This window comes from Heptranchias perlo, chromosome 32, assembly GCF_035084215.1.
Source record: "Heptranchias perlo isolate sHepPer1 chromosome 32, sHepPer1.hap1, whole genome shotgun sequence".
Classification (NCBI taxonomy): Eukaryota; Metazoa; Chordata; class Chondrichthyes; order Hexanchiformes; family Hexanchidae; genus Heptranchias; species Heptranchias perlo.
The window spans coordinates 8585477-8609039 of NC_090356.1; the positions used below are offsets into that span (position 1 = coordinate 8585477).

Consider the following 23563-nt stretch of genomic DNA (forward strand, 5'->3'; position numbering starts at 1 on the left):
GGGGGGAGGCTGATCGTCGGACCGCGGCAGGCTTGCTTGAGGGGCCGGGGTGGGGAAGCACTCCTGCTCCTCCTGGCCCACAAGCAGTGCTGGAAAAGTACTTACCCGCCGGCAGTTCTCACCTCCCTTTAGCTGCCAGGTTTCCCGAGCCCTGGGAAACCAGGCCTGCTGCCGTTAAATCTGAGGCATGCAGCCTCATTAACATATTTAAATTACTGACCCACCTCTTGAGTGCATGTTACCTGCCCCCAAACCCACCCTGGTTAAACTGGAAGTAGGCGTGTTGGCGGCGGGTTGGGTCGGGTTCCAGATTTTTTTAGGAATTTAACCCCCCCCCCCCCCCCCCGCTGGTCCTGGGGGTGGTTACAATTCCCCCCAACGTTTAGGTCGATGACCTTTCATCAGACCTGAAGCGTTAACTTTGATTCTCTCTCCATAGATGTTGCCTGACCTGCTGAGTATTTCCAGCATTTTCTGTTTTCATTTCAGATTTCCTGCATCTGCAGGAATATTTTGCTTTTGTTTTGATGGAAATCATATTGGGAGTAGGCCAGAAAATTCCTCCAAACCAACAATGCACCTTAAACAAACAATTAATTACCACTTTCCACACCAACAAGAAGGAAACAGAAATCAAAAATATTTGGAAGTTTTACACTTTATTTCATGATGATTGGACAAAAGACACGAGTAATAAAGTTAGTAATGGTTACATCATGCTGATCATATACTGTGCACTGTCCTTACAGATTAATTACAGCAGTTTACAATGGTCATGTACCTGAAAATACACTGTATGGAAACACATAAATAAAACCAGCAATTCTTTTTTAAAAAAAGGGCTTGAATATTTTTTACACTAGAGTTAAAACACCAGCAGTAAAACATCAAATAAAAATAAGTGCACAACACAAGGTGTGCGCGGTGAGGTTCACCACAAGATTGGTGAACTTGGCATTTAAGGCATTTCTAGAGCCCCCCTTTTCTCACAAACATTTTTGAAGACAAGACACAGCATTTGGAATGTTTCTGCTTATGTTCTATTTCTTCAATTCCCAACGTTGAAAAAACATACAAGCTCATTTTAGTGACCCCCTCAACCCAGTGACCAGCATTTTAGTGTTGTCTTCTCATCTGCAGCGGGCAACAATGATGAGGTAAGCAACATTATAAGGACAACAGACCACACACAGACTGCAAACCTCACCAGTCATTGCAAAGGGTCAGAGATTACATTAATAACCATAACAAGCAAAAATGAGGAAAAACCTGTAACCTAATGACAGTAGTAGTGACTGAAACCATGAGAACTACAAAGTTTAATTACTGGCCTAACAGATGGTAATATCACACAGTGAGGACCCATCATCTTTGCAAGTGATCTCATTGCCTTTCACGGAATAACTTTTGGCCAAGGTGTGCAATAAAACAACATACTGACTGCAGCACTGTGAAAGCTCTTGAAAACATCAGAAGAGCATTCCCTCATTCCCCTCCATGGCAATCACTTCTGTTTGTCCATCTTGCAATGATTTTACTTTGATGGATGGACGCATTCCATTTCCTGGTGATGCTGTGCCTCTTTCTATTCCTAACTGCATTCTTACAGGCTACCTCCTCACAGGCTTATACAATGATATGTATTCGAATGTTATACAATATAAAGAAATTCTGTGAATACACACTAGTTGTTAAGGCTGAATTTTTAAAAAAATACCTTCTATGGAAGAAAAAACATTTAAAAATAAATCAGACGATAGGGCCAGAAATAAAATAATTGACACCACTGAATAATGCCGATGACAAAATATCACAATCTGAATCAATGCACATTGCAGAGACCAAATTTTACAGCAGTCTAGACACATTTATGGCCACTCATGCCACTTGCAAAATCCTTGGCATATTTCATAGTTCATGAAAGCAAAGCTCATTTTCGCAAACTTTTTCCGACAGCCCGTTGTAATTTTAAATTACCTACTGGGCACAGCTTTACAGCAGTAAACTCACAACCTGTGCCCATGTGTTTTCCATTGGCCAAGTCTGCAGGTGGAGTACATTACAGCAAGCAGCTAAGGAGAAAATGATATTATGGGACTGGCTCAGTAGCATGCCACACATGGTACAAAGCTATTCGCTTTTTTTGAATGTTAACTCCAACGGGACGTCACACATCTTTATCCATTAATCTTAAAATGTAGGCATTTTTCTTCCAGTCCAAGACCATTAAAAAAATGGACCACCAGCAGGCCACATGCAATCTCACAAGTGTTAAGTGAAAGGTATCGGTTACATATTGGTCCATACTACATACACTATACACAGTGGGCAACACAAGTGGGAGGTGGTACAGTGGTAAAGTGTAACACCCACACAATTTGTGTCTTTACATATAAAAATATAGACAAATGGAATAGCGAATTCAGGAAATTATATCAGTTTGACTCCACGTCTTGTTTCAAGTGTCTTGTTAATGGAATGCAGTAAACGTTTACCTCAGTCTGTAGGACCTCAGCACAGAACCACGGGTTATTTTCTTATGCACAGGCTGAAGGAGCACTGCATGTTTTGAAAAAAGCTTTTTCTTGATGGAGAGAGAGGAGCAAGCTGCTCTAATAATATTTAATACATTTAATAGTTAAGAAATATTGAATGATCTGATCTAAATGATGTTTTTCTTTCCTGAAACTGCAAAATAATCAAAAGGTTTATATTTCTTTCCTCTTGGTCTCACCAAAAACATGTTAACTCTGAAGATTGAAAAGCAGTTGTGTTTATGAGTTTGTATTATGAAATAAAGAATTTTAAGAAAAAAATTAAGAACTTAGAACTATGTGAACTATCCAGACCTAATTTGAAAATTGCCACTCTGATTTTGGAAAATTGAAAGTGGATGTGTTAAAAAAGGAGATACTTGTCTCTTTAAATCTAGCTGCATATCTCTTTCTCTAATGATTTCTCATCTTCTATGGCAGGGATACAGCTTTTTCTCAAAACACCACTAGTGTTGGCTAGTTCAGTCTTGCGATATATCTAATCCTTGAACAAGTACATATTCGAACGTAAACGACACAAATTATTAAAAATATAGGAACAAAGAGACTGGAGCATTATTGTGTACAACAATTTGATGCAAAGGGTCAAATCTGAGTAAATACATTAGTGATGTTCAGACTGCAGGTAGCAAACACTATAGCATTTGACTCTTCCAGTTGCCATAAATAAGAAGAGCCTAACCACTAGTTCTTAGATTGTGAAGCAAAATGATTCAAAGAAGGCAGCAGGTAACACCAGCACCAAATTTCACAGGTTCAAGTATGACTGAATTAACTGTGTACAGTGTAATTGTAGCCTAGGACATTTTGATCGTTTGGTTCGCTTGTGAGATCAGCTTGATATACTGCAACAAAACATTTTCAATATAAAAAGCAATAAAAGTATACAAAAATAGAAAATAATTACAGCAATAGGCATGGCCTGTTCATTATTTGGCTGGACAGTGTAATATTGTGGGATTATTCAAGGCGTCTTCTACTAGCTGGAGTTCCTGACGATCAATGATTACATCCTTTATGCAGCCTATGAAACCAGTGCTGTAGGCCTTTGGCAGTCTATTTCCAAGTGCCAGCTTCTCAATTCCTCCTGGAAAAAGGGGGCAATTATCTGTGAGAACTGTGTACAACTTGCATGCTCTATGAAACTAAAAGCTTTGCGCAGATATAAATTGCTAATCCAAGCACTTTTGCTGAAGGCAGATCCCGCTGAATTAATGGGAATATTGCATTACAGGCCACAGAACTCTTGGTTCTAATGACACAGATCAATACAGTTGATCCCGATTAATGTATAACATAACCAGTGTGTTAAAATGGGTTATGCTTAGCTCAGGATGTCCATGGTCTGTATGTTTAGAAAAAACACACACACTTTGCAAGTCATAAGAAAATTGTTTGATCAGCACATTTACAACATTAATTGTCAACTGCACTTTGAAATTGGCACATGTTCAATCCCTGTCCACTCTTTGCACAGGAAACTTCACTGAGCAATTAAAATAGGAAATCTGAGTCACTGGTATAGGAAGTAGTAAGTGTTTCAAAGAGAAATTCTACGGTACATTCCTAAAATTTACTGCATACACTTACTACATTCTCTCTCATCTCAACTGAAAATTAAGTGTTCTCCAGTGGGTTTAACACATAATCAGTCTTTGTCCAACCCGTAGCCATTTATGAAGAACTAGTGAAGTCATTGCAAATTAAACATAGAGCTCAAGCAAACCAGACTCTCCCTCCCCCAAACAATACTATTCCACGATATCACTCTCACACTCACTTCTGAACCCTCAAACACACAAACCTGTCAACTCATTCACATAACCCAAGCATGCTAGGACATCTGCACTTGTTTTTCGTTTTGAACTTCAGGATCACTATAACAGGCAGTGTCACTTCCATAAATGGTAGCCTGGGGTCCCCTGGTGATTAGCTGAGCCAGACAGGCCGAAAAGGTCTTCGGTTCAATCCCTGGTCTGTGCTGAGTTAACTGATCTCAAATGAGCAGTTGTGATGGGAAGGGGTTGCTACAAGTTAGCTTCAAGGCGATAGGTTTCATTGAGGCTAAATGTTTTGCTGTCTGTTTACTGAGAATGTTTATGATGGAATTCTAAGCAGCATTCATCATCTTTCCAACTTACCAAGCCAGAGTGCTCCATCAGTGTCCAACTGTGTGGCGCCAAAAGGAGAAGACCCTGTCACAGGGGCTTCATTTCCCACCTGCAGAGTCCCATATCTGTGTATTCTGTTGGGTGACCAGAGAGGAGGAGAAAACCACTCATTTTAGTGAACGGGAATGATCAAGAATAATTCTCACGTTAGACAACTGAAATTAACAATATAAACCACTCACTAGTGTGCAAAAGTCAAAATCTGATCATCACACTGGACATTGTAGATCTTAAACCTTGGTTATACGAACCTAGAAATTAGTGTTCATGACATGAGGGAATGAACATTTAACACATTCGTGTGACATTCCTCTGTCCTCTATTTTAACAAGTATTAATTACATTTATTTTAATGGTTTGATGTCACTGCTAAAATAGTGGAGAAAGAAATGTCATAAGGATGCATTAAGCATTCAGCCATTAGAATTGGCAATAGTAATTTCTATAGATTTTTCTAGCTCCCCACCCTCATCTTAATTTTATCCGAAGTACAATTAGTAAAAATTCAAATCAAAGACACCATGCATGGTATATTTACCTGTTAGCTTTAATCCTAACCCACTGATTTGTGTTGACTGGAATTGTAGACCAGAGTATGACTGGTTTAGATCCAAGGTCATAGGTCATCTGCACATACCCATCAACTATAGCAAGTGCAATGTAGTCAGATTTCTCAGCAATTTTTCCACTCCACAGTACCAGTCCTTGTGTTGCTTCTGTTTTGATGCTCAGTTCGAAGTAATTAACTTGTATAGCTTTTTCACTGAACAGAGAAACAAAAATATATTAAAAACAGGCACAGAATTTCAAATCTGTATTTTACACAATGGAATGTTGTAGTGCTAAATATTCACGACAAAGTATCACCTTTAGGGTCCACTAACTCCTCCGTCACTGTGACTCAATGTAAATTATTATTCACTGCTATCAGTTCTTAATTTAAATTAAATATTGCCAAAAAATTGTCTAATGGCCTAGATTTGCGGCTTTTGGAGTTTAGATGCAATAAATATTGATGGGTTTTAGCCAGATTCAAGAAAGTGGGATATTTGCAACTAAATTTCTGTGCTCAGCTCAATCGCATATCTTCATGTACAGATTTGAACAGGGCTACAGGGCACACTAGTGGTAGGAGCAGAACATTGTATGTAAGTAAAATTTAAAGGAATGGATCAAATTAATGGGGAGTGTCGCAACAGGGTGACAAAAATTCTGAAAGCCTTTGGAGAGCCTCTCAAAAGGCATCTTTACCCATTAGCAGCCTTTACCGAGGCCGAAGAGGCAGGGGTCTAAGAGAAGACAGGCAAAAATGAAGGGATAGGAAACATGAGTCTGCAACGTGACAGAGCAGCCTAGTATCTAACCTCCTGTTTGAAGGCTGATAACGTGGAGGTACCACTGCATGAGACGGTTGTGAGTACGGTGATCCTCTGTGCCACTCCATGGTGCCATACCCATAGGTCAGCATTGCAGCATGCCTGCAAGGAGGTGGAGCCAAGTTTCAGGCCACAGCTGATTAATATCACTGGAAGTGCCAACCGTATGCTGCATGGTAGCTGCAGGTACCCTTGCAGAAAATGGCATAACTCTGCTTCTGCTTCTTTGCTGACCCAGATCCTAAGAAAAATACTCCCCACACCATTGCCAGGTGATGTTCCAGTGCCTGCAAAAATAGTTGGTGGTATCTTGGTAGGTATGCCCAATCAGGCTATATGTCAGCTCTTGATTACCCAGTCATGCCATCTTCTTCCAAGCGGTCAGACAGGATAATTCCCAGTGGGAACCCATTGGTGCCAGTAACAGCACGAGGACTGAAAAAGAATTTATAATTGACACAAAGGCTCATGAGAACCTAACAGCCATTTCTCTTCATTTGTTTAGGCAAAGAAATGACTGAAATACAGTTTCCCTAATATTACAGTTTTATTTCCCTAACCTTAATGCTACCTAACAACCCTGGACATGCGTTTCAAATGTTTGACATCCTGCACACTAGCATGGCAGGTAATGGCAAGCATGACTAACCAGCCCAAAATATTTAAAGGAAGTGCCCATCTGTTTGAGCTGGGTGCTTCCTCTGCCGTTGGTTTCACCCACTGGAGAATGCACTGGGGTGAAAAGTGGGCAGAGCTCTATCAAAGTAGGGGTTTCCATCCATTTTCCGCTCCTGGCCATTTGAATACAGCCTGATTTTTGGGTGTTATAAGTCGGAAAATCCAGGCTAGGCTAGTGAACCTAAGAGGGTTAATAGACCATACTGGTTATTAGCAGGGCCACAGACACAACTTCCAAAGGTACAGAACATTTAAAGACCAAATAGCATCAAACACATCATCATAAGGCCTTTAGGGTTAAAGGAACTGAGAGCAAACATAATTGCTGTGCAGTTTGACAAAACTATATATAATATAATTTGATATGGGTTTAAATATCATAGATTCAAATCCACACCAAATGAGTATTTATTAAGTGTTTATACAGGAATGCCAGTAATCTGATTTTAATGTTCACACAGTTTAGAACTGTAGTGTCACCGATAGATATATGCGATGAAGTCTCTAATGAAAGCTACAGCGTGTTATAGAGTCAACAAGCCAGGGAGATGCACTCTGTTTGCCTATTTGGGGAAGTTTACTCATCGAGGTGGCATCAGACTGCAAGAGCTGCAATCTGGGTTACTTGACAGGACACTATAAAATCGGCCCTGCAAGCTGGTTTTCATCCAATGAAAATCATTTTTGGATATAGTTGCTCCCAATTGCTAAATGAATAGTGGGAGCAGGGAGGCAGAAGAATAAATATTTGAAGTTTAAAAAATTATGCGGAAGGTTAAAACTGATAACATAGAATAGAGTGTATGTTAAATAGAGAAAAAGAGAGAGACAGACAGATGAATGTCTGTTTGGTTGGAATGGTGATTATGGCTGACATCAGCAATATGAAAGGGAGTTAGACAGGCATAAGGTGAGAATATTAATTGAGGAATGTATGTAGGGAACTGTTTGTTTCTGAACTCTGGAAATGGCTAGGTGAGCAGAAATGGTATATTCCAGTACTATATAGTTGTATATTTCTCATAAGGAACAAGACAATGGGAGAGATAAAAGAGCGAAGACAGGGCAAGCACAAATAATGACATGGAATACTCTATCAGAAACAGTGGTGGAAACAGAATACATAATAGCTATGGAAAGAGAAGTGGACAAATATTTCAAGAAAAATACGAAAGGGAATGGGGAATGAGAGCTGGCACAAGTATGAGGGGGCCAAATGGCCTCCTTCTGTGCTGTAAAATTCTATGATTCTAAAATGCCCTTGTAGCCATTTCTGTTATGTGAAAGTCAATGTCTCAAGACATCATCTAAAATAAAATGATAATTTTAATCATCAGTATATAGAGGACTGCTGTAATGTCAGAGTGCTCAATGACAAGATACTCTTTCAATCGATCCTGATAAATGTATATTATCAGGGTTGCATTTTTTTTTGTTGGGCGGGGGGTAGGAGAAGAGATGTACACTCTTTTTCTGATCAATGAGGAAGAACTTGCATTTATGTAGTGCCTTTCATGTCCTCAGGATGTCCCAAAGAGTTTCATAGCCAATGTATTACTTTTGAAGTGTAGTCATTGTTGTAATGTCGACAAAGCGTTAAATTAGGCAGCTCTTGATAATTATTTAACACAGCAACAAATTCCTAAACTCGTGGTAATTGTGTGAATATCTAGTGAATTCACTGGATAGTATAGATTTATATATCCAAATCAGACAGGCTGAAAAATTCAATTGTACAGCAAGTTCAAGTTAGCTCTCATTTTCTTTTTCAATTAGACCCAAGACATCGTGATGAAAGCCACCAGACACAGGAGGACAGCCACAGACAAAAGCAGTGAATGTAAGCATGGTGAAGACTCACCTTTGTTCCGAGGGATAGTCCATGAATTCAGGACTTAGGGGGCAGAAAGAAAAATGCATGCATGCAGTAAGTAGCAGTGAAGATTTTTTAAATTGCTGAATCATTAAGGGAAAGCTAAAGGAGACTATCTGTGAAAAGCCAGCTTTGACCTGCACTAACCAATATATGTAAGCTCTAAAATAAAAATCTGAAAGCACTGAGAATAGAAACATTAGAACTATTTTTTAAATTAAAGCACTCCAGACAGAATGGATCGTCAATAATGGGATCTTAATCTTACCAAAAGTAAAAATCAGGAAATACTAATATAAATGTAAAAGATAAAGCTAAAGAAAATTTACAGTAAAATGTTGGTGCAACAACATACTACACTGCTGGTGGAATAACAGGGTTCATCTGCCCCCTCCACTCCAACAGGCAGCTCACAATGGCATTAAAGGATGTTCAGGAATAGGTTGCCTGCCAACCTTTCTCAGCCACAGATGGTGTGTGAGACAAGCTGACCCATGGACGGAAAGAGATAGCTAATAGAAGGAAAGGAAATTTACCATCCAATTTTTAAAAAGACAACAAAAAAAAACTCTTAAAAGAAGTTGAATTATCATTCAGGGCCCCATTCCAGTTTGATCGCCAAGATTGTCAATTTACTGATCTCTGCCCTAAAGCGGGCAAGTAGAAAGGGACAGTAGAAATAGTTATGCTAAAAAAAAATCGGAAACATGGTAGCCTCCCCTAATGGCTCAGTGCTGAGTTAGCTGATCTGACATGGGGTGGCAGCATGCCTTGGCTTCCCCGAGCTGGAAGTGGGGGGAGAAACAAATCAGCCAAGGGTTACTACTCTTGATCACTTCACAGCGACCCCAACTGTAAAGTGGACATTGAGCGAGGGTAGGATCGGCCATGGTAGTGTGGCCTCCCCAGTCAAATAGCCTGCCGACACTCACTGTCTAGGCTGAGGCATGACGAATTTGTAGAACTGTACTATAGCACGTGGGAGCAACAAGGGGGGAAATTAGGAGGAGGACAGAGAATCAAAATGAGGAGTAACCATAACTAAAGACTTGAATTCTTAATCAAAAAGCAAAACCAGTTTTAGCTAAAATAAGTAATAACATCTATATCTGCAACACATATATGTTTTGACAAAAGCTTAAAAACGTCTGATGGATCATAAATGCTGCTAGAATGCATTCTCTGAGGCAGCACAATATATCATTTTGATACATAATATCAATATTTAATGATATATCTTAACAGATTTGCACTATTACATGGAGAGTCAATGATATAGCACATAATGATATATAATTGCACCAAAGTTCATGGGGTAGGTTTAGGAGTGGAGGACTTCTGAACTCATCAAGGTGAAATATGACTGTGATGGAGAAATGGAGCACTCTTCATTTTTACACTCAGTGATGGCATCAAGCTCTCCCAGGTTAGACAGATAGTGATAATTATCCAGTACAAGGTTCATTAGCTCTGGAAACTATATACAAGGAGATAGATACTTACCTCAGAGCAACATTTTATTACATGGATATCTGTTGTGAATCGCTGATTATAATCTTTTCGGAGGGGTTGCAATCAAGCACTACTCATTTTTTTAAAATTCATTCTCAGGATGTGGGCAGTGCTGGCAAGGCCAACATTTATTGCCCATCCCTAGTTGCCCTTGAGAAGGTGGTGGTGGGCCTTCTTCTTGAACCGCTGCAGTCCAAGTGGTGAAGGTGCTCCCACAATGCCGTTAGGTAGGGAGTTTGACCAGGATTTTGACCAAGCGATGATGAAGGAATGGCAGTGCTATATGTCCAAGTTGGGAAGGTGTTTGACTTGGAGGGGAACCTGGAGGTGATGGTGTTCCCAATGCGCCTGCTGCCTTTGTCCTTCTAGGTGGTGGAGGACATGGGTTTGGGAGGTGCTGAATTGGGCCTGAATGGACTAAAAGCCACTGTGCTTTATAAAGCTAGTCTGTAGTTTAAAGTAAATCCTAATCTAACCTCATTTAAATCCATTTGGTTTTAAGTTAGATTTCTTTGTAAAATATATTAAATAAAATAGACTCTTCAAAAGCCTGAATGTCGATATTAAATTTGCTGTTAATGGGGAAATAAATTTCTACTGTCAAATAAACGTTGCCCTATTCGGGTGATCACAAATTTAAATTTACTACATTAATATCCTGGTCAAACTTATGACATGCTCCAGGCACTCTCATGAGGACCATGTCCTCCATTGTACTATTGTATCCCCCTATCTAAGTACGTTCCTCTATAAGGAAGGGTATGATGAAGCTAAGAAGGGTTAAGATTCCAAAAGAGAAAGAGTACATTCCCCTTTGTTTTACTCGTAATGAAGAAGTGAAAACTTTACCAGATCATTTTAGAAGTGTTACATTTGACACCTGCTAATGATACAAGCTCCATCTGTTTCTACTGCACCATAGGAGGAAAGAAATATTATTGTATTATGACAACTGTCTTTGCTACCGCCTGCACGCCTTGGCACGCAGAAATCGAATGTCTCTAAGCAAAATCAACATTGTGCAAAAGTGTTGGCATTCTAATGCTTTGCTTTGATATTTCCCATTTTACAGTACATTGTTCCCTTCTTATTCAACCCAAACCATCATAAGCTGATCAGAGAATGTGAGGAAAAAAAATCAGAAGGTGTTGGAAAAATAGCAGATCCATCAACAAACTGAAGGAAAAAAATCTGAACCATTAATCTGTCTTTGCTCTTTTCAGATGCTGATGGATCTACTCTCTATTTTCAAAATGTAAGTTTTTGTTTCAAACTTGCAGCATTTGTATATTTTTCTTTTTATCTCCAAGAATGTGAAACAGTATGTCTGGAATGAAACCCATGACATCAGTGAAAAGGCCATTAAAAGGAACACCACATAAAATGGAACAAAAACAATAATGGGACATATTCAGGAATCTGTCCCATTATAGATAAACTTATTTAGTGTGTTGGCACCAATATGCTGCAGGAGAAAGCAAAACAATTGCACTTAAGCCAACACAATGTTGGGTGATGCTCTTAATTCATCACTTCAAATCACTCCCACCATTACCACTGCCAGAGACAGACCTGTAAACACGAATCCTTCGCCTCAGTATTTTGCACTCTCCAGATACAATCTAATTTTGGAAGACAAAATCCATAATTGCACTGTTGAGTGTTTTTCACAGTGCAAGAGGACATTGTATGAAAATTTCACACACCCACCACTGGAACTCACAAAAGGAACATCCCACCGTTAAGCAAATACTGATGGAGAATCCTTTGGAAGTGGTTCAGATAGCAGTCTAAAAATGCTGCGTGACTGTAGTCTGTACAAATGGCACAAAAGTGAACAATTAGTTCCAAAAATACTAAAAGCTTTGGTGTAACTAGTTGTTCTTCCCTGCATCCACCCCCCCCCCCGCAAAAAAAAACTTGTTGAGCCTAAGATCAGTGAAAAGTATTTTTACTTCATTTGAATTCTTGCAATGCAAGGCTTCCTCATGTCGTTTGTCACACTGTTTGCTGCAGCTATTTTCAGTGCAGCCTCTACCAGTTTGCATGCGTTTTCTGTGGAGAGTTGAAGTCTCTTTCTGATCACTATCAATATGTATGTAAACATTCTTTAGTAGTTTTACAGGCTTTGAATCAAAATCACACAAGTAATTTTCTTAAAACAATTCATAATTTTATAAAGTTCATTCTTTGACAATAAAAACTCCTTCCTAGCTGTAAAGGGATGACAACACTCAAATAAAACTAAAAAAAAGCACAAGCAGGAAATGCCAGAAATATACACGCAGGGTCAGTCAGCATCTGTAAAAAGATAAGTTAATGGTTCAGGTGTATACTCTTCACTACAGCTGTTCTGACGACGGATGTACACCTGAAACATTAACTTGTCGTCTCTCTTTACGGTTGCTGAGTGACCAGTTGTCTATTTCCAGAGAAGATGATCAGTTTTCAGCTTCTGCTCTTTGGATGTCTGAACTAAGATGAACCAAATAGCTTTCCTCGTTTTATCTTGTGAAAGGAACGCAACGTGTGTGGGCATGTTGCTACATCCAAAACTCTCAAAATATAACACAACATTTTCCACTTCCTGCTATGATCGCTAATTAACTGCAGATGAATGGCTAACTAACGGCAGATTTATCTATTGCTCCAGTATGTGCGCTCATGAAAAAAAAACATGTGTTTGGTGAAAAAGGAATTTGTCAGACCTGGTGAGTATATTACAGAATTTCTGCCTATTGAGGTGAAAGATGTACATGTAACCCAAATAATGCTCATTTTCAAACTGAATCCAATGTCAGATGACAAGAAATAATTTGCAAAGTATACTTTACTGAGGTGTCCGCTTAGAATCTGTAAATAGCATTGTAATGAGGGAGAGCTACATAAGAACATAAGAAATAGGAGCAGGAGTAGGCCAATCGGCCCTTCGAGCCTGCTCCGCCATTCAATAAGATCATGGCTGATCTGATCCCAACCTCAAATCTAAAGCTGAAGGAGATTTTTTTTTTAAATGTTTAGTTTGAGGTTTTTTTTGTTGAAAGAAATAACAAAAGTAAATCATTGCTATGTCTGCAAGGAAACAATCAACCACTTTGCTACTGCTACCACTAGAATTTCATTGACTTCTTAAAAACAATTCTGACTAGAAACACTTCAAATCAAGAGTTTCTCCCTCCCCCAACCCCCCACCTAGCAGCAAAAAGATGAAAGCCCTGATTTTAACTTGGGGTGCGAGTGCGACGTGCAGGGGCTGGAGCGGACGGGAAGCGGCCATGACGGTGCCAGCGGCCATTTCAACTCATGGGCCTCGTTACTATATTGCAGCACGGGCGCCCACCCAAACCTGGCGAGAACGACAAGGTGGCCAGCAGGCGGGAGAGGAATGTTGTGCGGCAGGAGAGAACTATCCCCAGCACAAGGTACGTGGTGACGGGGGGGCGGGGGTTGGGAACGGAAGGCGATCGTGGTCAGGGGAGAGGGAGGGAAGCCTGGGGCAGGGGAGACCCAAGGTTTCCTCGTAGGGCCTGGAGGAGTATGCCTGCTCCTCCTGGCCCACGATAAAACCGTAAAAAAATTAAAAACTTGAACTCACCTGGGCATCTTCTGGCCCCAATTGTGCCTGCCTCCTGGTTTCACTGGTGAGTCCGGCATTGTGCGCGACTTGCCAATCCATAGTAAAAATCATGTCGGGATCTAAATGACGTCATCGGACCCCGCCTTTTAAATATTAATGAGGCCCCTGCCTGCCGAAAGCCTGGCAGGTAAAATGGAGGTGGCCGCAAACACATTGAGAAATGCCCACCTGCCATTTTAACCACCCACCACTGCTTCAGGTGGACGGACAGATAAAATCGGCCCTTAAATGTCTGAGCATTTGTTTTATTCTCTGTTATAAAGCAGGTTTTAAAAAGCATTTTGGAACGTAATACAAAGAAACCATTGTTTGTTAAATAGGACGTTGCTCACTTACAACTTGCATTTATATGGTGCCTTTAACGTAGGAAGCTGAAATGTTGCAGCGATGAAAAATCGAGGATGCGCAAGAGGCCGGAATTGGAGAAGCACAGAGATCTCGGAGGGTTGTAGGGATGGATGAGGTTGCAAAAATAGGGAGGGGCACAGCTCTGGAGGTATTTGAACACTAGGATGAGAATTTTAAAATCGAGGCGTTGCCGGACCGGGAGCCAATGTAGGTCAGCGAGCATCGACCTGGGAGATAGGCGAACGGGACTTACAATGCATTCAGGTCTCACAATCTGAAGCAACAAACATACAGAATAATATCACTCTTATTTTTTTCAAATTAATGATCTTCAAACATGTGGCACAGTGGCCAGGGAGGTTTCTGCCCGTGCTACTCACATGCTGAGCTACTGATCTCAAGCAGGTTGCCAAGAGAAGGAAGAAGAAAGAAATAAAGGGATATTTTCCTGGGTTTGCGGCCAGGTGCAGCGAGTATCAGAATATTGGTTGAGTTCCTTTACAGGTGTGGGCTCCAACCTGCCTGATATTCACTGTGCCCTGGGCACAGACCCAGCTAAATTTTCCCTATGGAGGACGTCATCCAGAAGCACCTGTGTGCACTCCCCACAGCAACTAAGTCTCATGGTGGGCTGGGACCAGGTCAATCTTTCACTCATGGACAGTGCACTGCACAGAAAAACTCAAAGATCAGGGGAGAAATATAGTTTAATCTAAAATTAGGGGTTTTTGTGGTAATGAGAAAGAAAACTCTTATTCTTGCTACGCAATTAAAAATAGTCAAGTGGCGATCGGTGTGGGGGGGGGGGGGCATGCGGGGGAGAGGAATTAATATCCTGGCAACACCAGAAGTAATTTATTTCAAGCCATGAGATACATGTTGTGTTTCTGGCAGTGCATCACACTTAAAAAGTCTCCAGAAAACTACTGCAGGAGATACGGAGATCTGTGCACAGCCTTTGAAGACAAATGCATGAAATAGTCAGAAACTATTCGACATCTTCTATTAAAACTGCTTTTATTTTGCACAAGGCCCGTGCTACTTACTGGCACTGGCTTCTGATGCGCAGGTCTTGTGTGGCTGGATGCAAGGCCCTTAGCGAATCCCGGCACGTTTGCTCTTGGGTTGCAGCTGGCTGCACCAGATGTGTGCATCAGGCGACAGTGCCACTGGCACACGTCCTCGTACAATATAAAAGCAGCTTTAGTTATATATAAATTACTCAGGAGGGAAACAACATAAGAAGAACACACATTGGAAAATTGCAAAGTGTGAAAAGTCAATCATAACGCAGCTATGAAAGCTCCGACATGCCTGGGGTGCATTGGCTAATGTTTATATTTCATAACCTGCCACTCCCAACTGTGCACCTTTTACATACATGTCATCTCCTTGCATATTTGATATTATGGTCATGTAAGCATCGCAGGGAAAGGGATAGCAATATAAATGAGTTCAGTATCTGGACATTGTACTTACTCTGGAATCTCATTTGCAAGATGGCTTGAGAGTAGAGAAAATAAGGACAAAGAGACATAAGAGACAAAACAGACACCACACAATGATAAACTGGGACAAGCACAAGTTACAGTTATTGAAGGACAATTTTTAACAACCAAGATAGAACAAAGGAAGCTGGAAGGTTTTTTGGTGACCACAATGAATAACAAATCATTTGTGGATTATCGTAAGGATTGACCAGTTACATATGAACACTTAAAGTGACACACAATATACTTCAGCGTTAAAACAATTTAAAAACCAAAAGCCAGACTCTATGCTTTTGTGGGGTGACACTGGCCTCCCTAACCTGACTTAGCCTGGACTGACATTTGAACCCTCCTCACTTCAGTGCACAAGTTCTGTCAAGTCTTGGAAGGGGCTTCAGGGCTGCAGCTGCCTTTCAGGGCGAGTATCACCCTGTAGAAATTGATGTCTTATTTGTTGGTCAGAATGTGACCTTGAAGATGAACATAGCCCAATTTCCCTTGCTCCCCAAAGCAGGAATTGCAACCAAATGCAGCATGACTCCTGTGATACAAAAATCAGAACTCTTGCAGGGACTATTAGTTACAGAGATGAGAGTCTATGCTTTAAACGGATGTGCAAATTGGGGCTCAGACACGTCTACAGTTGTATGAGCAATGCAAAATAATCATTCTGGCTTTGGTTATTTGTTCCTGATATTTGTGGGCTTTGTCCTCAGCTAGTTAAAGAAGTGTGTTGACAAAATGGTGAAAAATATTGATGGGCAAATTAACTAAAACACCTCAATGTGTACCCAGTTCCATAGTGTTAAAGCAAAGGCCTGAGAGCAGGTGTGCTGCCTATTTCCTCAGGTGGTGAATGGTGCAAGGATACCCAAAGTTAGGGAGAAAATAACTTTCAAGTCAAGTAGGTTTTTGATTATGTCAAATACTGAACATTGTATTCAGCAATCATTCGTGTACGAAAAACATGACGTACCTCCTCGTTACTGAATTGTGATATTCTATAAATGTCCGTCCATTAAATGCTATAGATTCACTGTCCCCTGCAGACTTTTCCTCAAGTGCTGTAGAAATGGAGAAAAAAATAATAGTTCACAAAAATTACATGCAATTTTCATTTTCAGATTAAGACTGTTTTCAAATACTTGGCAGGCAATGAATGTCCCATCAAGGGCACTTGAAACACATTGGTTTCCAAGTCCGAACAGAAATGCATACAATGTAAAATTTCATAACTGAAAGGTCTCAAGTCATATCTTTAAGTAGCTTATGACATTATAGCATTTGCTTGTGGGCCTGTTTAGACACAAACTGAAATCTAGTCAACCCATATCCTTAGTAACAGGAGACCCAGAAATAAGGCAACAGAGCATGAGCTTAAAATAACGATGGCTTAAGCTTGTCACGCTTGGACACATCTCAAACTGGCTTCCCTGAAAGAGAAGTCCTGCTTTGTGGGGGAGACAGCTCCATGTCCAACACATATGAGCAGAAAAGCTGGGGTGAATTAATTATGCATCTGCTGTACTCAAGTGCACCCACACACATTAGTGTTTCATTTCCTGTCTGTTCTATAATTTGTAGGATATATTAATGACATTTTTTTTTAAAAAGGGATTTGCTGATGGCTACGTCAGCCACTACACTGCCCTATGTTGTACTGACTCATACAAACTAGGAAAGTCCCAGGTCTGATTCCCTTCCTGTATCGAGTTAACTGATCTGGTGGCTGTATGAACACTAACTGGCTGCAATTCCCCTGGTTTGGAGGGGTGGGGGAGGGGTAAATAAACCAGCTAGGCTGTCCACTCCCAATTATCACGAATTACCCCCTGCTGGGGAATGCGCCTGAGTGGACTCAGCGGATATCAAGCTCATCGATGGATGCCCCCCCCCCCCCCCCCCAATGATCGCACAAGCCCATTGATAATGCATTGCCTGGGCTCACACAGAGTATCGTCACTTGAGTGAAGTATCACATGGCACTTGACTTCCTAGAACTATAGCCCAGCACAAGACAAAACCTTCAAAAGAGGAGGGAAAAATCTAGCAGAAATAGAAATAGGAAAGTACTGCTTTCCTCCTGAATTTATATTTGTGAAGTTCAGTCACTGTTGGGTCTGAGAAAGAGGTTTCCGCAGGCCATGCATTAATGAAGGTTTCCCTTCGATAGTATTGACCAAAGACATCTGAATCAGTCAGTCAAAGTGGCAACAATTTGTACAAAAAAAGTCATGCAACTGCATTTAGCTAATTATTTAAAAAGTCATAGGCTAATGCTTAGATTTACACAAGGTCCAGTACTTGTAATGATCCTGTAACCATGTACAATATGACAAATACACGCATTACTCGTTGCTTTTAAGAGCATATCTGTGCATAAGAACATAAGAACATAACAAATAGGAGCAGGAGTAGGCCATATGGCCCCCTTGAGCCTGCTCCGCCATTTAATAAGATCATGGCTGACCTTAGACTTCAACTGCACTTTCCCACCCGATCTATCTCAGTCTTGAATATACTCAATGACTGAGCACCCACAGCTCTCTGGGGTACAGAATTCCAAAGATTCACAACCGAGTGAAGAAATTACTCCTCATCTCAGTCTTAAATAGCCGACCCCTTATCCTGCGACTATGTCCCCTAGTTCTAAGCTCTCCAGCCAGGGGAAACAACCTCTCAGCATCTACCCTGTCAAACCTCCTCGGAACCTTATATGTTTCAATGAAATCACCTCTCATTCTTCTAAACTCCAAAGAGTATAGGCCCATTTTACTCAAAATTAAGCAGAGGCATGAAGCAAGATGAAGCACAGGAGCTTTCTGTACACAACATTCATTTATCGATATTAACGAAGCAATTAGGGCTCCCATAATGGTCTGGTAAGTTTACCCAATGAATAGTCAAGGCATGCAGACCAGGAGTTTCCCAGCTTTGGTCGCCTGTCTGTGCCAAGTTAGTTGATCCATAATTGGGTGCCATGATTGACCTCCGCTGTAGGTTAGCCAGGAGAAGAATTAGCCAGCGTTCCCACTCCTGATCACTATGTGGTTGACCCCAGCTGAAAATGTGTGAACGTCAGGTGAGAACAGGAACAGGTTTGAGTTTGATGCACCGTACAGGTAAGGGGTCTGTCAACACCCACCAAGGTTGACAGGTAGGAAATGGCCACTTTGATAAGATACTGGAAGGTCCCTAGCACCTGTGCGAACTGCCCCCACCCCTCGAGAAAGGAGTCAATGGGCTCGATATTTGGAGGGAGGCGGGTTGGCAGCGGGAGGGTCGACTGGGAGCGTGGGTAACACGCCCAGTGAATTTGGGGTGCTCCGCACGCGATTGCAAGTAAATTGAAGCCACTTACCTTGGCTTCTGGGTTTCGCGCTGGAAAGCTGCGCAGCAGGCGGACTGCACACCCGCATCATAGGCTGTCAGCTGGAGGAGCCCTATTTAAAGGGGCAGTCCTCCATTGACTGATGCTGCAGAAAGGAGCCAAAATTACAGCATGGAGCAGCCCAGGAGGAAGGCTGCTCCCAGGTTTAATGATGCCTCACTCCAGGTCCTACTGGATGGGATGAGGAGGAGGTGGAGGACAGAGATCATCTCCCCGGCGGACGGGAGGAAGTGGCCTGCTTCTGCCACCACGAAGGCCTGGCTCGAGGTGGCAGAGGAGGTCACCAGCATCACCAACATATCACGCACCTGCATAGAGTGCAGGAGGCGCTTCAATGACCTAAGTAGGTCAGCCGAAGTGAGTACTCTTACTCATTCCCTACACTCCGTCTGCCACATCACTGCCCCCACCTCACATCTCCTTCTGCACTGCCAACACTACTCTATCACATCACTCCTCACACCCACTCAAAGCTTATCCTCATCTTACCTGCACTTACCTCGCCAGTACTCATCCTACCACGACCACTCAATCCAATCCTCATACAATCTCATGGCTCTATCTCATACTCACCCTCTGATACATCTATTTCATGGTCAGCCTCACCCAACCTGCCACTACCTGTGCTGCAGCCACAGGGCATGCATCACGTATGTGTCGCAGGAAGCGTAAGGCAAACGTGTCGTGAGCATGAAGGGGATGCACAAGGGTGTTTGAGGGTTTGTCATGGTTTTTACTTATATTTGATTTCTGATCAACTCATATTACATATTATATTGTCACCACTACTGCCACGTCTTGGCCATTCTTGACTGGCTTGTGCAATAATGCCCTTTCCTGAGGATCAACATGAAGACCCACACCTGATGCCACCCACTGTGTCACTGCAGAGTGGGTGCAGGTGTATTTGCAGGGCTCTTTTGTGCAGACGACTGAGAGACGCCGGCAATGTCCCTGGTGGCACCCTGGAAGGATCCGGAGGAGAGGTTGTTGAGGGCAGTGGTGACTTTGACAGTGACAGGTAGGAAGATGGTGCTCGGGCCAGCCGGCAGCAGCTCGGCAACAAGGAGGCTGCAGATGTCCAGGACTACATGTCGAGTGACTCTGAGCCTCAGAGAGGTCCAGGAAGCTGAGCCTCGGTCTGTAGACCCTGTGGCGAGGGTAGTGCCTTCTGCGATGCATCTCTCTCTGTGGTTGCCCTCCCTCCTGCTGTGCAGGTGGATGTGTCACAGCACTGTGTTGTGGAGCTCCACATGTCAGAGGTGGACGGCGTGGCCGGCGAGGCTGGTGATGCTGTTCGTCCTCCGAGAAGGTCATGACTGCAATTATGGCGGCCCCCATCTGGAAGATGTACGTTTGAGGGGGTCTGCAAGGTAGGTAAATGTGTCTGCACACCGGGGTTGAGATTGCAAGTTGGTGAATTTTAGTGTTAGGAGGAGGGTGGTGGAGGCCAAACTTTGTCCAAAGTGACAGAGTGGCCTCCTGCAATGAGTGAGGGTCTCCCCCCTCTGTCAAATAGATCTCTGCAGCTGCCACAGGCTGGTGACTGCAACACGTCCATTTCAACTGGGAGTGTTTCCCCCAGTACGGGTAACATGCTCAGTTTGGATGAAAATCCCACCCCTCCTAAAATATCCTCCAAATCAGGTCTGCTAATGACCTGAACTATCAAATTAATTGCTTTAAGTGGGATCCCGCCGGCTTTAATTGCCGGCGGGAGTCCCGTATGCGGGGGCTCCGCGCGCATCTAAGCGAGTCATTGGTGAACCCGGAAGTGGGCGGGTTGGAGCCGGGCTCCGGACCCGCCCCGGGAATCCCCGATTTTTGGAGCCCCCCCCCACCCCTGCCACAAATGCACCCGCTTGGATGTCTGAAAATCGAGCCCAATGTCTTCAGGGAGAAAAAACAGAAATGAGAAAAGAGGAGACAGCTACCAGATCTTCATACGAAACAGGGATTACTCTACCTTTTTCACACTGTGACCCCGAGAACCCGCGCTGGCACATGCAATCATATCCCCCGAGTCTTGGACTGCAGATTCCGCCATTGTGGCATGGACTACGCCTCATCGTGCAAGGATGCGAATGGTAGTTGGAGATCTCCATGGCTTTTCTAATGTTTTCTTTTTTAAGGAGTGGAACAGATTTTATTGAAAGCTAGGTACAAATACAGAAGAAAAAACAAAGATAGAAAATGGTTATCACTTTTTAAGCAGGAGAAAGACACAAAAAGCATTGACTGAAGAAAGTACCTCAGTGAGGCTATTTTGTTTTGATGAATTTAGTTCCAAAAATTCAAGCGTTTTATTAAAAACAGAACTCAACCCACCAACTAAATAGACATCATGGTGCAATACTTTGGAGCATAGGAACATAGCAACAGTCGGCCATTTAGCCCCTCGAGCCTGTTCCGCCATTCAGTTAGATCATGGTTGACCTGTATCTTAACTCCATCTACCTGCCTTGTTCTGTGATCCTTGATACCCTTGCCTAACGAAAATCTGTCAATCTCAGTTTTGAAATTTTCAATTGACTCCCGGCCTCAAAAGCTTTTTGGGGGAGAGAGTTCCAGATTTCCATTAGTCTTTGTGTAAAGATGTGCTTCCTGACATCACCCTGAACGGCCTAGCTCAAACTTTAAGGTTATGTCCCTAAGCATGGACTACACCTAATGGGATGCGGTTCATGTCTGTAAACTCCCACACTGCTGAATACCCAATCACAGCCATGTTGCTATGGTGAATTGCTAAGTGGAGGCCAGGTGCTCTAACCCCTCCCCTGATCACCAGCTCGGAATGCCTTTGGAGAGGCCCAACCCAAAAGTTTGCCCCTGTTCTTTTAGTGTAGTTGGTGCATGGGTAAAAAAGTATGGGTAAAGAGAGAAAAATAATTTGGGGGAAGACTGGGTTTCCACTCTTACAAAACAGAAAAACAAGGTGTATTAAACTAGGTGCTGAGCATTGAAGGAAAATAAAATGCACACTCTGGATGCCACTATGCCACCCCCCTTGGATTTTACTGTAATCATGAAAAAAAACATTGTTCTAACTCATTAAATAAAATTCAAGGTCCACTACAAAAATACATCCAAATCATGATTCATAGAACATATTCGCAACAAATTAAAAACTGAGTAATGGTCAGCGCAAATGCTGAGAAAATACACTTATGGTAAGAGTAGGCTCCGATCCAGGAGCAAGTGACTTGAAGTCAATTAGGGGGAACAGCTAATCATTTTGAATCAGTTCTTTGTCCTGAATTCCTACTTGAGGCCAATGCAATGAAGCTGTTAAAGGTTCTAAATATATTTACCTTCTGAATGGCTCCATTAAAGCCAGATGTGATAGCAGCTGCACGGGCAAATTTATTGAAATCCGGTGCTCCACCCACATACAAGGGTTCCTTGAGGTTCAGCGCTGTGTGTGGGGCCTTAGGACGAAGAACACCTTAGATTTAATCACATGATCTTACTGAGATGCTATTTGTTTAAATAATTATGCATCAAGGATGAAGCCAGTAGCAAAACATGGCACAATATTTCAGCTAAAAGTCAGTCTGTCACCGTAACGGTAAGGTTCAATACTCATAGTTCTTTGTTAAAACTGAAGAAGCTGCATTGCTGCACTAGAGGGATGTACCTAGAGCTTTTCACTCCAGTGTCACATTTTTAATACAAGACTAAATTAATTGTGTTGAACATGACGGACTGATTTTAAGCTTCAGTACGATTATTAGCGGTGTAAATCTGTTACGATGGAGTTATATACTAGTCAAGATATGGGATGTTGCTAGGAAGGAGACTTTCTGAACAAAACCCAAATACAGTTCATGGGAAGAACGAATAACTGAACAAAAATCTCGGTGAAATGGAATTGAAACCAGGCCATTCCGGTGTATAGCAATATCACTGATTAACACTACACTGTTAAAGTCTGTTTCTGATTACAAGTCAGCCATTTGTGGGGTTTTTCTGAGAAGAAATTCTACTTACCTCATTTCAACGCATGCTTATGATTGACAAGGGTAAAGCTAGGATACTTTATAACAGACGGCTATAAAAAAAAATAAAGCGGACCTTTTTGAAGTATCCTAATATAGAACTGCTTGCTTGCTTAAATTGTATGAACATTGTGCGAGATGGTTTGCTGTTAGTCGGGAAGGTGCTTAGTCAAACCCTCTTTTTCCTGGGCTCCCAATTCCACCCTCCCCAAAAGTTAGTGTTAAAGGCTTTCAAAAATACCAGCTAACAGCTGGTGTCTACGAGTAAAATTCCAGTTCAGATCACACCAGTGGCTTGTTCAAACTAGCATATATTTAAAATAGAGTCCTACACATGACAAGACAGGATTATAAATGGAAGTGTTCTTATTAATTAACAAAAACACTTACGGATGTCCTGGACTATTTACCTTCTGTTCTTCCTCCAATTTTTCAGTTTCAGCTGTCAGACATGAACTTAGGCCTCAGGGTAGAGCAAAGGCTCAACATTACTGTAGTTTAATGTAAATGTGCCAGATAACACCTTCTTTGGGG

At 42.0% G+C, this 23563-nt stretch overlaps 1 protein-coding gene across 2 annotated transcripts in view; it reads right to left on the reverse strand.

Moving 5' to 3' along the window:
- Positions 1-640: 640 nt before the first annotated feature.
- Positions 641-23563, reverse strand: part of agrn (agrin) — a 385222-nt gene continuing 362299 nt past the window's right edge. For both annotated transcript variants that reach the window (XM_067970302.1, XM_067970303.1), the window contains 6 exons: positions 22343-22459; positions 20998-21187; positions 16617-16704; positions 5265-5489; positions 4697-4800; positions 641-3642 (listed from right to left, as the gene is read on the reverse strand). In XM_067970302.1, the coding sequence (XP_067826403.1) occupies positions 3485-3642; positions 4697-4800; positions 5265-5489; positions 16617-16704; positions 20998-21187; positions 22343-22459 (882 nt within the window). In that variant the 3' untranslated portion in view covers positions 641-3484. The remainder of the gene's footprint in view (positions 3643-4696; positions 4801-5264; positions 5490-16616; positions 16705-20997; positions 21188-22342; positions 22460-23563) is intronic.